General features: G+C 34.3%; 1 protein-coding gene across 1 annotated transcript; it reads right to left on the bottom strand.

Moving 5' to 3' along the window:
- Positions 1-3975: 3975 nt before the first annotated feature.
- Positions 3976-8107, bottom strand: LOC112514599. The gene is made up of 5 exons (XM_025121164.1): positions 7876-8107; positions 5927-6121; positions 5492-5732; positions 4724-4830; positions 3976-4376 (listed from the first exon to the last, which is right to left on the bottom strand). The coding sequence occupies exons 1-5, from the start codon at positions 7993-7995 to the stop codon at positions 4335-4337; spliced, it is 705 nt and encodes a 234-aa protein (XP_024976932.1). The 5' UTR covers positions 7996-8107; the 3' UTR covers positions 3976-4334.
- Between the last annotated feature and the right edge of the window lie 5471 nt (positions 8108-13578).

The raw sequence follows: 13578 nt of genomic DNA, 5'->3' as shown, positions 1-13578 counted from the left end.
ACCCTCCACAATAAAAATGATTAATCAACCTCTCATAATTACAAAAAAATGAACAAAATGAAAAATTATGATTGGTTGAATGCGGTTTGCACGGTTTATACAAATTGAGTGGTTTACATTTGATCGATATATATATATATATATATATAAAACTAAGAATATGTCATTTTCAAGACACAAATCAAATTTCTTATAAACTAGTCCACAAGTGAACATGAAATCAATTGATTGCTCTTTCCTCTTAAAACTTTTACACTTTTAAAACAAAATAAGAAATGAATATCAAAAAATTTATTTAGGGGCCGTTTATCAAACATTTACCCGGTAAGTGTTTACCGGTAAAATTTAACTATTATTTACTTACCGGGTATGATTTTAGTCCACCAAACGATGTCTTATGCAATAATTTACCCGGTAATCGCTTACCGTGGTAAGAGTCGTCGCCCTCACGTACTAGGTAAGACTCTTGGTTCTTGTTTTGCTCTTACCGAATAAGATTTTTGGTTCTTACCATATTCATCCAGTAAGGTAATATGACTTGGTAAGCACTTACCTGACTAAGCATTTGATAAACGGTCCCTTAGATTTTCTAAAATTAGTGTCCATTTTTGCCTACTTTCTTATGAAATGAAGAAAATTCTTTTTATAAAACTATAAAAATGTTATTTAGTTAATTAAAAATATAATAATTAAGTATTACTAAAAACCTGTGACATTTTTATTACGGATATTTATTATAAGTAGTAGAACGTAATAAAGGGATCCACCCTTTATTCCTTCCAATTCTAATAAATACCATGTGTCGGTCTAGAATTTTAAGCTTTTGGTTGATTTCAATGGACTTTTTAAGGTTTTTGTTGATTTTGAGATTTTTTTTTCATGTTAATGCTTTTTGTATTTTCTAATATCTTAAAGCATCAATTAAAGTTTAGCAGATGCACCTTTTATACCAAAAAAATTATTCTACAGTGATGGTTTTGTAAAATAAACATCTTCATACGTCATGTTACTATGATAATTTGAAAATTAAACGTCATCCATATGGCGTACTATAGTGACAGTTTTGAAAAATAAACATTAACGTATGTCTTGATACGGTGACAATTTTGGAAAATACACGTCAACTTATATCCTGATACGATAACGGTTTTGAAAATAAACGTCACCATATGACGTGCTAGTTTGAAGATTTTGAAAAATTAACGTTGTCATATGTTGTGCTACTGTGAAGGTTTTGAAAAATAAACGCCATTATATGTCATGGTACGGTCACAGTTTTGAAATATAAACGTCACCGTGTGTTATGTTATGGTGACAGTTTTGGAGGGGAAAAGTCATTGTATGCCATGCTATGGTTAGAATTTTGAAAAATAAATGTCATCATAAATCTTGATATGGTCACAGTTCTGAAATATAAACATCACCATATATCATGTTACGATGATGGTTTTGAAAAAATTTAGTCATTGTGTGTCATGTATGGTCATGGTTTTGAAAATTAAGTGTCCTAGTGTGTCATGTCATGGTAACGATTTTTAAAAATACAACATTGTTTCTTATGCTATTGTGACGGTTTAGAAAATTAGATGCAAACAAATGTCGTGACGGTTTTGTTGGTTTTTAATTATTTCTGCCCCATAAGGAATAGTTAAAATAGGCCAACAATAGTGGCTCAATACAAGCATATATTTTCTTATATGTTAGGGTTTTGCAATAAGAAGGAAAAGTCCACAAAATACAAAAGTGAGAGAAAAAAAAGGGAAAGTTCGGCAGCATATTCGGGCAAATCATAGGCAGGCCGTTTTGCTTATTTTCCAAAGTTTGAACCGTCAGATCGTCTTGATTTTTTGATAGTAGCTTCATAACATCTTTATGTACATTCTCAATAGTGGAGTTCGGTTTTTGTAGTCCAGGAAGTCATCTCTTTGCTGTTCGACAGATTACAGCTTTTTTGGGTGATATTTTTTTTTTTTGTATTATTTATTGGTGGTAGTAAACTTTAAACGGTCTAAGTGGATTTTAGCCCACGTTTTTTTGCACCTACTATGTAATAATGTGATTTTTACAAGCTCTAAAAACATGTAAAAACGTGATTTTTTTTACACGGTAACCTTTTACAAGATTGTAAAACTCTATGAAAATGCTCTTTTTAAAAGTAAATGTATGATAAAACTCCGTCACTCTTTCATGATTTGTTATATTCATTGGTTGTTGTTTTCATATCCATTGAGTTTATCTTCTTGTAGGTACTGTGAACAAATTTTAATTATAATGGCGAGAAGCAACAAAAAACTAAGTGAAACAAGAATTGTACAAATTAACAGGATGGTATGTTATTACTTTAATGTTTTTAAATGTAATATTATTACTTAAATGTTTTTAAATGTAATATTAATTATTTTGTTTATATTTTGAGTATTTTGTTTTATCTTTAAACGATAAAAACCGTCATACAAAAATGACTTACTGTAACGGTTTTGAATAATAAATATCGACGTGTGTCATGTTATGATAACGGCTTTGAAAAATAAAGAATATCGTATGTCATATTGTAGTAACGGTTTTGAATAATAAATGTCATCGTATGTCATTCTAGGGTGACGATTTTGAAAATCAAACATTACCGTACGTCATGTTAAGGTGACATATTTGAAAGATAATATCGTTTTATGTCATTCTATGGTGACCGTTTTGGAAAATAAAAGTGACCATATATCATGTTACCGTGATGATTTAATAATAAACATCATTATACATCATGTTTGGATGACAGTTTTGAAAACTGTATATAATGCTATGGTGAGGGTTTTAAATAATAAACGCCACTCTATGTAATTATATAGTACCGATTTTGAAAATTAAACGTTACTGAGTGTACAAATCATCACTCGTAACGTGACATAGGGTAATGTTAACTTTTTTTAAAATCACCATCGTAGCATGATTTGTGGACGTTTGTTTTTCAAAACCGTGGTTGTAGTTTGATGTATTGTGACATTAATTTTTCAAAACCATCACCATTATATGATATATGTTGACTTTTACTACTTGAAAGCGTCACCGTAACATGATATGGTGATGTTTTTTTTCTAAATCATGACGTATGGTGACGTAAATTTTTCAAAAGTATCACCGTAGCACGTCATATGGCAACTTAAGTGTTTTGAAACCATTACCATAATATGACATATAGTGACGTAAATTTTTCAAAACCATTGCCATAAACCACCTTTTACTGATGCAAAATTTTTAAACCCGTTAACATTGGATATGATTTTCCAAATAAATGTGGTTATATATACTTTGTTTTTGGCAATGGTTTTAAAAATCATTAAAACATAAAACAACGGTTTAGAGAAGAAAAAAAACATTACTGAATAGTCCCCTACAACAACGGTTTTTAAAAACCGTTACAACATAAAGCAACGGTTTTCAAAACCGTTACCATAAGGGACTTTTTAGTAATATTTTTGTCTAAACCGTTGCTTTATGTTTCTAGGTTTTCAGTAAGAGTAACTTGTTTTATAAAAACCGTTATTATAACAACTCTAGTAAGTTTTTTTTTTTAACTTTTCATATCATTTTTTCCAAACCCATTTTTTCAAAATCGTCACAATCATTTTCATACTAATATTTTATTTTATTATATAACTGTTGAAAATGATACCCACCGTCTTTTTATGATATAGAGGGGGCGGCCCCTCCAATCAAGGAAAAAAATTAAAACATGATTTTTTTATAAAGACAGAAAAATATAACCAAGGCCATACCCACCTGTAATTCCTACAGAAAATGGAAGGATGGCAACCAGGGACCAAATGCAGGTTGGCTTTTGAATGAGCCAACTTAATAAGTTCTTAATTAAATTACGACCTACTAATAGAAATTTAAGAGAACTTCATGAATTCAGCTAAAAACTCATTTAAGATCATATACTTGTATATCTCGACTCTCTCTCTCTCTGAAAAGCCTGTTAAAATGGAAAACAAGCATACCAATGGTTAACGAATTCATCGACTTCAACACCCTTGTGTTGCCGATAATATTCATAGCATCTGCAACTTCTGTATGCATCATTGACATCACAAACTTGTACACCTTAGTAAGTCATGTGACACCATTTTCTAATACCCCATTGAGGCCATTCTTTCATAAGATTCTATAGCAACATCATGTTGTCTAAGGAGTCCTAAATAATACTAGCTACGTTATCTAAGGTATAATTTATATATGGTTAAAGATTGTAACCAAGCCATCCGTTTTCCCTTATTGCCAGTCACGGTTATGCTACATGAAACCATACGAGGCCTTGCTTTTTTGGAGAAATATGGTGATCAGCGATTCCTGTGACTGGAGAAGTGCCAAAAGGAAGCAGCCTGATGAAAGAAAGAAAGAAAAATGAGAGACTGAACAAGTATATGATCTTATAAAGATGCAACCTACTTTGGTCTGTTTTTCCTATCTTGTGTAACATAGTTTGAAAACTTATATTTTGGTACCTCAGATGTGATATATCAGACATTTAGGTACCTGGTTTACATCTGAAAAAGCATAAAAATGCAACTATGTTCTAATTCCTATTTTGTGCAAGGTACACTGGTTTGATGCTTGAGATATCTCATCTGCTGTACCAAGATGAAGATAGGAATCAGTCGGAAGTACGTTATATTTTTGTAGTTGTCCTATAAAGTTCTACTTTCTAAAAATCAATTTTGCACATTACCTGACCATTGCCTGATTCAGAAACTGTACTACTCTTCCTCTTTTTGCTGCACGGTGTGTTCACTTTCTCTACCGCAGAATCTTCAACAAAGTTCTGATCTATCACCTCTGCAATGATAAAAATTAGGACAAAACTATGAATACCATTTCATGTGATGGCAAAAATATACATCTAAGTATGCTGCATACATGCATAAGTTGGACAAAATGCATAATTTTAGTAGTCCCTTTGAAAAGTTATAGGTGACATTAGTTTTAGTCTACAAATTTCTCACTTATTGTCTTTACTAATGGTCATTTTATGCATTTGATTATTAGACAGACACTCGTTAAACTATGAACCAAGAAAATGTTGCAATTTTTTGGATGGGGGACCTTTAGTGTGCGTTTGTTGCATACGCGGATGAATCTGAACTGGACAAGACTAGACATGACAGGACTGGATGGGCAAGAGTGAGATAGGTAGGTGACAGAATTGTGAAAATGTTTTACAGTTTTAATTTGACATGAATAGTTCAATAATTTACTAATTTTCTCTCATCTTCTTGATTTTTGTTCCACCTATTTTGACCAGAGAATTCTTTTTTTTTTTTTTGTTCCGCTTAATCCCGTCCTACCACAGTCTAGTTCGTGCCAAACGACAGTTGTGTCACGTCCAGTCCTATCTCAAATCTCAACTCTAAGATACCAAACGTACCCTCACCGAACAGAGGTTCATGTAAAAGCCAGGGACTGAATATGCATGTGAATTCTAGTGGCATAGAAGTACCTGTATCACTGCCACTTGTATGTTGACAGCACAATTGTGAGTCAGATACCGGAAATTGCTGTGACTTTGCAGTTGATGATGGTTTCTCCTGGGGTGGAAGGGTTTGGGCAGCTTCGTGCCTGCTTCCGTTTGTAAAATGTTGGATCCATTGATTGCCCAAAGAAACATCTGCTTCCTTAAGCACCATGTTTTCTCTCTTGAAATCAATCCTTGACCATAAGCCATGCTGTTGAACCTTAAACTGATATTTACCTAGTGTTAGATAAACCAAATCAAATGAACCCCGTATATCCCACCCTAAGGTGGGGTCTGGGGTGAGATGTATGCTGACCTGACCTCTAACTCAAAGAGTAGAGCGACTGTTATTTAGAGTGTCAGATGTTGAAGTCAATCTTTAATGGAAGATGGGCAATAGTGAATGGAACTATCTCGAACCTGTCCAGAAGGATAACGGGTGTTGGCATGATTTCTCCTAGATGACAATGAATCTGACGAGCACTGGTTTTGAGTTTGCGAACTTCGCATATTGAAAGAATTATATAACTGATCAACAAAAGAAGCTTCCATTGACTTTAGGTACAAACTATGCTTCTCATTTGTCCATTCTGATGATTCTCCTTTTGGGGATTCCTGAGACAACATTTTTTTATAAAGTGCCAGAAAAGAAAATGAGTAAAATGTTCAAGCAATATGCTAAAAGCACCAGTGCCAAATTTCAAAATGGAAAGATCACATGACTTGAGAAGGGTTTGTTGAACAAGAAGCCAATTAAAAAGAACCCCTAAATTAGCAAAATATGCCAAACAATCGCTCTTTAGAGAAAGAAAGTGGAAATGTAGCACATGTTGCAACACAAAACATGCACATGGACCTCCAGAATTCCACAGCTTAGCATCTCATGACAAACTGTCGATAAGTAGAACAAATGAGGATTAAAATGTTCTTCACCGAAACGGCCACTCTACTATTTGGGGTAGAGGTCACATTTTCGTACATCTTACCCTCTCCAGATCCCACGATGGGATATTCCTGGGCGCGTTTGGTTTGGTTTGGTTTGGTTTGGTTTAGATCAGGATTGCCATATGAACCGTGTGTCACCATGCATCCAAATTTTATTGCCCAAGTAACATACCAACATGACTAGCTGCAAATGACAATCTGGGTCCTCAGACAATGCACTAATTTGTGCAAGAAACTGGTTGTTGCGTCCATTATGTAAGGCCATGGACCGAATTATGAGTCCCTTCCAAGCTATTAGTAGCAGATTAGCTTTGATGTGCTAATGCAACAAAAAGTTTCCAAGAATTTGGGTATCATTTCATTTTCTGTGCAGATAAGGACAAGAATTTTCATAAGTAAAGAAAGACAAACAAAAATGCAAGCTGTAGTGCAACCAAAAGAGCATGCCCATCAGAAACTCGAAGGAGCAACTACGGAATGCACCCCAAGAACAACCTCACAAATAAATAGACTGAAAATATACCCTATTCATAGCCAATGCCTCATAGTAGATACATTTAGGTTTTGGCCATTATGGATTCGATAAGATTGTAATTTCTCCTACTTATACATATGTTGAATGATTTTCATCAAATCCTCGCACGTTATTTGTCCATTATAATGAAAGCCTCTACTTCTCTCTCCATATCTAATTACCTAATCGTGCTTAAAGTATTTTTTAATCATGTTGCATTCTCATAACATGGTATAAGAGCCAACGTCTACCATCTAGGACATATGTGTCCACAGTCCAGGACTGACACTCGACATTTCACCCTCTAGCCTCCGTTGGAGGGACGTGTTAGAGTCCCACATCGGCTAGCCTTACGACCATTTCCCTGGATGTATGTTTTGAAACCACATTGGCTAGACATAAGGGCGATTTTGGAGATAAATCTAACCAAAAAAAAAACCAATATCTTGAGACATGGTCTCTGTACCATACTGAATCCACCATACCAGTCTTGTAACCCCCAATCCTAGTAGACTCCCAAATTTTCATCGAGTTACTAACTAACTTTTCTTCTACAACACGAAAGTCAGTATGGACTTCAAAAAACTGGAACCTAACCAGTTTGATTGAAAGGAAAAAGGGTGTTCGAAATTGATGGAATACTGCATAAAAACATAAAACACCCAAAGCTGTCCACTGGTTCCTAATGATCTCCGCAAAAACAATTATGCCATCAGAACAGATGTAAACCAATCACACAATACTGTATTCAAACAAAACCAAAAGCAATCAACCTAAACTCAACAAAAGACGCCAAAATACCTAAAAAAATAGCATTTCTATACAACGATAACAAACCTAACAAATTATAATATAAGATCAAATTCATAATGCATTGACACTTGAAACAAAAAACAATGAATAATCTCACCATAATTGAACTCTCTTCCTGTTCTACAAAGTCATTCAAACCCACATCGTCGGCGGTCATCTCCGACGCAACCAAACACCTCTGCGCCTCGGTGAACGGTGGGGAAAGTGAATACTCCATATCAAAATGAGATATTGAAGAGAGATCAATTAAGGGGAAAAAAAAGACGATAGGTGTAGAATTTAAGTTTGTGAGATCAGGCTTATGAGCCGAGGAGGAGTTTCGTGGCTCGGCGAATAGATGTGCCAGATGTCACCTGCTTTCCACATGGCATGGTGCCACGTCAGCAGGAAGTACATGTTTGACTTTAGATATTTTGCTGCACCGCTGATTTTTATTTGTACGGCGTAGATATTTTTTTATGCTTCTCAAAATATCCCAGACCCGCTACTTTCGTTTGCTTTATTCTTGAAACGACTAACAAAGTAACATTATATTTTTTTAAGAGTAAAGTTCGCTTTTAGTCCTTAACATTTGTTATTTTTAATGAATGTCATCCATAAATTTTATTTCACCGGTTTTAGCCATGATGTTTGTTAATTTTCAATAGATTTTATTTCTTTTTTTTAAAGATCGCTAATTTTTCCTGATAAATAAAGGTTATATTGATCATTTTCTATTTTACTTAAATAAATATAAAACTTATTATTATAATATAAATATTATATTAGTTATATTTATATATTTAAGGTTAGATCAATCCTAACTGAGAATCAACATTAATGAGATGAATCGAGATGCACCAAATCAATTCCCGTGAGAAGCGCACTTTATGGAGTTGGGTGAGATTAAAAGTGTTCAAGGTCGATCTCTTCTTACGTTTCTCATCTTAACTCTTATTCTCACTCGATTCTTCGTATATACATAACTAAATGAAAACAGAAAATATTTATACTCCTACCTTCTCATATCACCATTTTCCTGGGTTTTCAGGATTCACTCATCAACCTAACCACTACACTCTTCACCTGAGGCCTTCTCTCAGACAATAATTGAAGACCAACAACAATAACCATTCCATCTCACCAATTATGACATCCCTTCTCTTCCATTCCAAGCAAAGAAGGCCTCCTTCCGAAGGGTTCGAGTCATCAGTGATATACCACTTTGGAAATCATCATGTCACAACTTCCTTGACCTTTTATCATCCAACAAAGGCGACCAGCGATGATATTATCTCATCTCATCTTCGCCCTCTTGTTCATCTTTTGGTTCGCTCAAGCTCCTACCCTCAAATCGAGGGTTTTCAACTTCTGATATCTCTCCAGTTTGTCTTCTGGGTTGCACAAGCTCCTATGCCAAAATGCAATTCAAGGGTTTCATTTAGGTTTGCGTTTTTATTTAGGATTTTGTTTGATTTAGGTTTTTATGTATAATGACATTTTATGTGTAAGATCACAAAATTGTATAACTAGATGTAACACCTCCAAACACCACATTTGCATATAACACATATTTCATTACATAGAAACATAGTTTACATCACATGGTCCCACTAATACAAGGATTCTTATATGTACAAAATCTACATATGAAAAATATTCCAAAATAAATTATGTACTATCACATGTAATACAACATGTATCTTCAAAAATAAGCAATCTTATGAAGATCTTCAAAAAACAGATATCAGAATTAGAAAAATAATCACATTTTCCTTTTCCCCTTATTATCTCTAGCCCCAGCCATTCCTGCATTGCATATTTTTAAAACAGAAAATGAGGGTTAGACTAGAAGGGTCTAGTGAGTAAATCCCTTCTTTGCAAATGCAGGGTGATGAACACCAAAATATAACAAAGTAACTTTGCTCAGAAATATTTGCAATACCATTAAATAATGCAGTCCTCAGTGACATGTATAAAAGGATAAACTTAAGAACCTCAGTTCTATTAATAAAATACATCTGCTTAATGATCCAACGTTCCCAATATGAAACAAATATTGTAACCAAATATTTTTTGAATCATTAGACCATTCTTTTATAAATATTTAACGGAAAGATTTAAGGCAATACTTGCCATTTATGACAAACTATTTTTTCCTTCTCAATAACATCTAAATTATTATCTCTAATAGGAATAATATCTCTAATTCATCAGATCATAAAAAAATGATGATTCAAAGTTATTAAATCCAATTAGTAAAAATAATAAGAGTTATAATATTATCCACATATGATAATGTCTCCCTTATTCCAAGTACACCTCTCCTTGATATGTCACCCTTATTCCTTCATCAAAACAGGGCTACTTATCAGAACAGACAAAAGTCACCACGTCTGAAAGTACATATTCCCAGTTCCAAGTCAGAACAGACAAAAGTCACCACGTCTGGGGGAACTACCTCTTAAAACAAGTTTCATACCAAAACAGACTTACGTCACCACGCTTGGTAGAAACAATTTACAAAAATCCAATTCACATACCAAAAAGACTTATGTCATCACGCTTGGTAGGAAGGTTTCCCAAAATATAGTTTCATAACAAAACAGACTTACGTCACCACGCTTGGTAGAAACATTTTCCCAAATCTAGTTCCATACCAAAACAGACTTTACGTCACCACGCTTGGTAGGAACATATCTTTTTATTTAAAAAGATATAAAATACCTCTTCTATAAATCCATAATTAAACCCAATAATAAACATTTTTAAATTATATAAATGTCCAAAATATTCAACATTTGAAAATTATCAAATATAGGTCATCCGGATAAATTATCCGGATATGCAATCTAGACAACACTATCTCTTCTTGCCCGATATACTAATCCGGACAACATTTGGTCGATTTAAGACTAAATCGCATGACTCATGTCCGGTTTAAGACAATCCGGACAACACATGATCGGTTTAAGACTAAACCGCTCCACACGTGATCGGTTTATAACTAATCCGCACGACCCTTAGGCGATTTAAGGCTTAACCGCACAATGCTTGGTCGTATTCATATTTCTCCGTTCAAAATCTTTGTCCGATTTACATAGTTCAAAATTCTCACTAACACTCTAAATCGCACAACACTTAAGCGATTTATAAATAAATCGGACACCTCCAATCCGGTTTAAGAGTAATCCGGACAAGCTTTGTCTGGTTTAGACTTAATCCGGTCACCCTTTGTCCGAATAAAACCCTTAATTAAATAACTGATTTTTTTCCAATAATAAGCAACATTCAAATAAAACTAGTAACAAATTTTATGCAAAAAGGTTTAGAAATCACTCATCTTATGCAATTACTTTGATTTTGAAGAAGATTGCAAAATTCCCCTTGAATATCCGGACTACACTTAACTTGAATAGCTCTCAAAATTCCAAAAGAAGCAAAGAAAACTTGTTTCTTCATACAAAGCCTCTATTTATACTTTCCAAATATGGAAAGTCGGTCAATCCCCCCCCCCCATTCACATGCATGCATATAAAAGTTTATGCACACATATGCACATGCATGCTTATATCATGCATACACACACACACACACACATATATATATATCCACATATTTTGCATATATCTCATGCATGAAATACACATACTTACGTTGTTTAACCCATGTAAGCATGTATTCACATAAACAATTAACTCACATAATAATCACCTTGAGTAATAACCAAAACTTGGTTATCACATTATCCATCCCTTTAAAAGAATTTCGTCCCGGAATTCCTTTAATCGAAGAGCCATGGATAATTTGCTCTCATTTCTGATTCCAATTCCCAAGTCACTTTTGGTCCTTTGTGAAACTTCCACTGAACCTTAACCAGATTAATTTTTTTGTTTCTCAACACCCTGATCTTTCGGTCAATCACGGCTTCTGGTGTTTCCACAAAGTTCAGCTTACTGTCCAGTTTGACCTTTGGTAATGGTACAGCGAGACTCGAATCAGCTAAACATTTCCGCAAATTTGATACATGAAAAGTGTTGTGAACCAGACTTAGTTCTTCTGGTAATTCTAACTGGTATGCTACTGACTCGATTTGTTTACATATTCTAAACGGCCCAACATACCTCGGACTGAGCTTACCCTTCTTCCCAAATCTGATGACACCCTTCCATGGCAAAACTTTCAACATTACAATCACCTACACAAAATTTAATCGGCTTTCGGCGATTACCAACATAACTTTTCTGGCGATCTTGTGTTGTTTTGATTCTTTCACGAATTTGTTCAATCTTGTTTGAAGTTTCTTGAACAATTTCAGGACCCGGTAACTGCCTTTCACCTACCTCGTTCCAACACAACAGTGTTCGACATTTACGTCCATACAATACTTCATATGGTGTCGCTTGGATGCTGGAATGATACTATTGTTATACGCAAACTCTATTAGTGGCAAATGATCTTCCTATGATCCCCTGAAGTCAACGATACAGTTTCTCAACATATCTTCGAGAGTCTGGATAGTTCTTTCACTTTGTCCGTCTGTTTGCGGATGATAGGCTGTACTTAACTGAATTTCAGTCCCAAGAGCTTTCTGTAAACTTTCCCAAAACTTTGAGGTGAAACGGCTATCTCTATCAGAAACAATAGACAGTGGAACACCGTGTCTGGTTACAATCTCTTTAATATAAATCTGTGCCAACCTTTCTAGAGAGTATCCCTCTCTTATAGGTAGAAAATGCACAGATTTAGACAAGCGATCAATAATTACCCAGATCGCATCATACCCCTTTGGAGTTCGAGGTAATTTCATGACGAAATCCATTGTAATATGATACCACTTCCATGCAGGAATCTCCAAAGATTGAAGACTTCCATACGGTTTCTGATGTTCGATCTTAACATGTAAACACGTTAAACATTGTTCCACGTATCTAGCGATATCTTTCTTCAATCCGGGTCACCAATAAAAAGATTTTAAATCTCGATACATCTTATTGGTACCTGGATGAATAAAGTATCGGGACTTATGGCTTTCATTCAAAATTACTTTCCGGATATCCCCAAAACTTGGTATCCAAATTCACCCTTGAAAACACATAATTCCTTTGTCGTTTGGTTCCAAGGTTGAAATCATCTTACCCAATCTTTCTGACTTGATAAGATCTTCTTTCATAGTGATAGTCCCCTTTAATGATCAATCTTCATGAAAGCTTCATAATCCATGACAAATCTAACATGAACATTCAAGAACACATGATGAACTTTGAGAAAGAAAGTCAACATTCAAAGGATGGTCAAACCCTCATATTACGTAATCAGAATAATATAATAAGCTCTCTTCTACAAATTACAAAGACAAATACCCTATTTATTGGGTCAAACTTCTAAACATGGTCAAAGTCAAACTCTTATAAGAAAAGTCAAACACGATGACTTTTACAATTATAGACAATTTTATCTTTCAAGACGAATACAATTTTACATAGAATTTCATTCCTAACATTCTCCCCCTTTGTATTCAGACTTGAAAGAAATTCTGCGTTTTGAGTCTTGTTTGAACTTTGAATCTTTAAGCATATTATGACATCTTCAAAAGAATTCTTCAACATAAAATCTTCAAGCAATCAACTGTTGAGATAGATCTTCTAGCATTCTCCTCCTCGAATGTAGAACAGCGATGATCTTCGCTTTTGACAATGTAGAATAGTAATTATCAAAAACAATGTATAAGATTTGATCTTTAAAGAATATTCAAAATTAATCTTCAGTAAACTGTTGTAAAGATGATTTTCACATTCAACATCTCTCAGTCGTTGTAGCA

This window comes from Cynara cardunculus, assembly GCF_001531365.2.
Source record: "Cynara cardunculus var. scolymus isolate 2C chromosome LG 6, CcrdV1, whole genome shotgun sequence".
Lineage (NCBI taxonomy): Eukaryota > Viridiplantae > Streptophyta > Magnoliopsida > Asterales > Asteraceae > Cynara > Cynara cardunculus.
Note: the sequence above shows the minus strand (reverse complement) of the source record. Positions and strands in the feature narration are given on the sequence as shown.